The 4,388-nt window shown below is 31.6% G+C and overlaps 1 protein-coding gene across 1 annotated transcript; it reads left to right on the forward strand.

Moving 5' to 3' along the window:
* The first annotated feature begins 2,694 nt into the window (after nucleotides 1-2,694).
* LOC116765996 (putative uncharacterized protein DDB_G0282133) lies at nucleotides 2,695-4,174 on the forward strand. Its single transcript, XM_061521892.1, has 2 exons — nucleotides 2,695-3,465; nucleotides 3,692-4,174. Exons 1-2 carry the CDS (start codon nucleotides 2,695-2,697, stop codon nucleotides 4,172-4,174), a joined length of 1,254 nt encoding a protein of 417 aa, XP_061377876.1.
* Nucleotides 4,175-4,388: the final 214 nt, after the last annotated feature.

Here is a 4,388-nt window from a genome sequence, read left to right on the forward strand (position 1 = left end):
CTTTGGTGTACATTAATGCTCGAGAGTGACAGGTCCTGGATGGCGGTGTCCTCCTTCTGTGAGACGGTCATGTCGAAAGGCATCTGAGCGGGAACGGGAGGTTGCGGCTGATGCACCCTCCCTCCGCAGACGGATGGGGGGCGCGCGGCACCGAAGACGGACGCAAATCCTATACGCCCCTGCACTCCGGGCTGGGTCGGGCTGGTAACCCGGCTCCTTGAAAGCCCGGCGTCGTCGGGGCGATCCTAATTGCCGGGATCGCCCCTTTCTCCGAGGGAGTAAGTCGGTCTTTGCCAGGACCGGCCAGTCGCTGGTGTGCCCTGTCGCTGACAGATCCGGGGTGCACCAACATAGCGGCCGATGGCTTTCGCTGGGTAGTGAGTAGGGACCTGCCCAGGTCGATCACACATCCTCTCCGGCCCCACCAAGGCCGGTGAGACGAATCGTATTCAGATAAATTCGAAGAAAAAAAAAGGGATTTAAAATGATGCACATTGTACATGTACTTTTAATAATGAAAAGAAACAATATACATATGAAAATATAAAATAAAATAAAAAGGAAATGGAGGAGGAGGAGGCACATTTCCCTTAGGGCATAAAATGCGTTTAGTTTATAAGTTTATAGGAGCGTCTAGATATTAAGTTGCGTTTATTAGATGGGTACATATAAGTATGAAAATTTTTGAAATGAATTGTATACCACGTTTGGCAACATTCACAACGATTAATGCAAATAAGGTTATACTTGTATCCGTTGATATTCCGTTGAAATCGTTATATGGGTAGATAAGTATGAAAATTTTGAAAAATATAATGAAAAATATGGAAATGGAGGAGGAGGTATATTTCCGTTAGGATATAAAATGCATAAATCTTAAACATCACATTGACCACAACATTGCATCGACTACATTCATTTTACATTTATACAAAAAAACATAACAATTATTATGACAACACTTACTATATATTTAAATGCCAATTTTTGTGCAAATGAAAAGTTTGCTAAGGTGCTAATAATATAAAATTTGAAATTGTGATTTTAGTAAAATGTAGCTATTTGAGGTTCTGATTTTATAAAATTCACAATTTCTAAAAATTCACATTTTCTAAAAAATTAAACATTTAAAAAATGGAAAAATACCAACATGATGCTTTTCAGGTTACTCTCCATGCAAATCTTCAACTCGAGAAAATGTATGACATTCTGACATTGACAATTACGAATGCCCATCCTCCTTGTCAGATGATTGTATGAACTCTCCCCCAAACGTCAATTTGATAAGTGGTTCAAACCACTCGGTAGCCGTTTTTTGCTCTCTACTTTACTTTATTTATTTTTTTTTTAAAAAAAGAAAAAAAGAAAAGAGGAAAACATAGAATTTGCCTACATAATCATCAAAAAAATATATATAAGATGTGACTAAAAATAATTATCAAGAATCTATGATTAATAAAATTGAACAAAACAACTGAATCATGCACTATTGAATCACTAGTTGCACAACTGGCTTTTAATTAAGAATGTATAATCATTCATCATATCGATGTTGACGTTCAAAGATACAATGTGTGCATTGGTTTTTTTTGTTAAATTGAAAATTTTATAATTGGAACTTGAAAGTTATTAAAATTTTAAAGTTAATTAACATTAAAATGTACATTAGAATGTTAAAAATAGTGTAAAAATAGTAGTGTGATGTTAGTGATGGGTTAGTGAGTGTTTGTGGAAATGCGTCATGTAAAGAAAAAAATTATTATTAATAAATTATTTTATTTATATCTTAAACATTACCCCCCATGTTGATGTTAAAATTAGAAAAGGAACAAAAAATTAAAAACTAGTAAAAATTAAAAATACAAAATTTAAAATTAAAAATACAAAACTTAACAAAAGTGAAAAATTAAAAAAGTAACAAAATAGAAAACTTGATTAAATTATATTTTGATTGCAACGTTTATGTTGTAGTTGAGTTTATATTGTAGTTGGGTTTATGTTGTAGTTGAGTTTATATTGTAGTTGGGTTTATATTGTAGTTTAGTTTAGAGTTGTGTCCATTCTTGTAGATTATTATTATAGTGTAATTTGTAATGTAGTTGCTTTGTAATGAATTTTATACTTCATTTACATGATTCAATAAACACATTTTATTGGAATTTTCTGTTTAATTTTCTCAATTCCACCATATTTACTAATTTTAAACTAATCATTTGAAATAAAAAAAATGTTGTTAATTTTTTTGCAACTTTAAAAATTTACAAATATACAAAATTTTAACATGAACAAAATGTATTGAAAGTCTCAGTAAAATAATTCCTTTTTAATCATTGCACGCCAAACGTTTACATGTACACATGTAAAACAATATAATTAAAAGCTACATATATGAAATGTTTTTATTCTATTATCATATTAATGATGTGTATTAGCAAAATATCGAAATAACAAATGAAGTCGCATTTCAAACGGATACATTAATCTTTAAAATTATCGTTTATGCGTCAGAGCCGTAGTCGTTTTGCACCAGTTGACATGATTCAATAAAATATTTAAACAATAATTTGCACATGTAAGTAATTTGTAAGATTGAATAATCGTCAAGATTTTCATCTCCATTGTGTTATAGAAAAGTGATCTGTTGAGAAGCTGCACAGTTTCGTTTTGACTGTGAAAGCATCGAAGCAGCTAATCATGAGCATTTCTGAAAGCATAAACTTTGGCAGCAAGACAAACATTAATTTTGATTCTATAAATATTAGTCTGGTGGAAAAAAAGAAGGATTTCTTTTATGAACCATCTCTGGATGAGAACTATTCGGTATCATCGCTTGAGGCCAACAGCACCGTATTAGATGATATTATAAATAAAAGTAACATTAAAAATGGAATGATTTTTGTAGAAACTACAGGTATGAATAAAAATTTGGAAAATTGTGAAAATAGAGGTGGCAAGGAGAATTGTAAAATCAATCAAGATTCACAACGGCCAGAAATGATTGAGAACGGTGAAAATTTAAATAAATGTGTGCAGGGGGTCAATGTTGAAATTGATGAAAATATAAAAAACAATGATGGTGATAATGCTGCTGAAGCAGCTGCTTTGGTTCAATTTAAACAGCAAGTCAAAGTCGATGGTGTCAATGGTACAAATCATCATGAAATTGTTCAAATCGATGGCACCAGCAATGACCATACACACAATAACGTTGTGACTGATACAAATGTCTATTTCAATTCAGAAAAGATGATGATTTTAAAGAATGATAATGTTGATTCTGTTAGTGAAGTTGCCGTTGCAGGTGTTGTTGTTGTTGTTGGTGGTGGTGGTGGTGGTGGTAGTGTTAATGATAATACAAATAGTAATAGTAAAAGCAATATTAACAAATGCAATACGGATGTTGATTGTGAACGATCAAATGAAATTATTTTGAATAAAAAAATTAAATCATCTCAAGCGGGCAAGGTATTGGATGCATCGGTTTTGAAGAGTAAATCAGTTTTGAAAAAAAATTCAGTTTTGAAAAATAAAGCAATTTTGAAAAAGAAACCAGCTTTTAAAAGTAAATCAATTTTGACAAACAAACCACTCTTAAAAAGTAAATCAGTTTTAAAAAATAAATCACTTTTAAAAAGCAAATAATAGTACGGCTCCGAAGAGTGGCTTGAATAAAAAATCTAAAAACTTACAGCAAAATGAAAAGATTAAGTCTTCCGATGTCAATGAAAAGGATATTGTGATGAGTGATGTATCAAATTCTGTGACAGATTCAAGTGCCGATAAAAATGTTAATGTTAAAAATGAAGTCAATAGCAAAAGAGATGACAACACCGAAAATAATATAAATTTAAAGCAAGAGACTACTGTAAGAAAGCCAAATGTTGAAACAGATGCAAACAACAAGAAAATTAATCTTACAAAGAGGCATTTGAATTTGAAACAAACTGCTAGTGTCAAAAAAGATGTAAACGTCAAAAAAAATGTAAATACTGAAAAAGATTTAAATGTCAAAAAGAATACAGGTACCAAAGAGGATTTAAATGTCAAGAAATGTGTAAATGTCAAAAAAGATGCAAGTACAAAGAAAAAGGGAAACTTCAAAAAAGGTGACATTGTAAAAAAGAACATCAAAGTAAACAATCACGCCAACAATGTTGCAATCAAAATCAACTAAACAGAATTAAAGAAAATCCATACAAATTGGAAAATTTATACAACATATTTTTGAACATGTACTGCAACCTGACCGGCCTGGATCGCATAAAACTTAAATTCGTACCATTATTTTTGAAGAAACAGATTTCACTGGTGTCATTCAGCCAGTTGAATTGCGACAACGACAACAGCATCGTTCACATATTTTCAACAAGAATTTTAAATAAAATGTT

The sequence above is a fragment of the Danaus plexippus genome, chromosome 11 (genome assembly GCF_018135715.1).
Source record: "Danaus plexippus chromosome 11, MEX_DaPlex, whole genome shotgun sequence".
In the NCBI taxonomy this organism is placed as follows: Eukaryota; Metazoa; Arthropoda; class Insecta; order Lepidoptera; family Nymphalidae; genus Danaus; species Danaus plexippus.

Excerpts from the sequence above, each read along its gene's own strand:
- LOC116765996 (XM_061521892.1), top strand. The coding sequence starts at position 2,695 with ATGAGCATTTCTGAAAGCATAAACTTTGGCAGCAAGACAAACATTAAT. Across the intron at positions 3,466-3,691 it reads AATCATCTCAAGCGGGCAAG|CAAAATGAAAAGATTAAGTC; the intron begins GTATTGGATGCA and ends AAAAACTTACAG.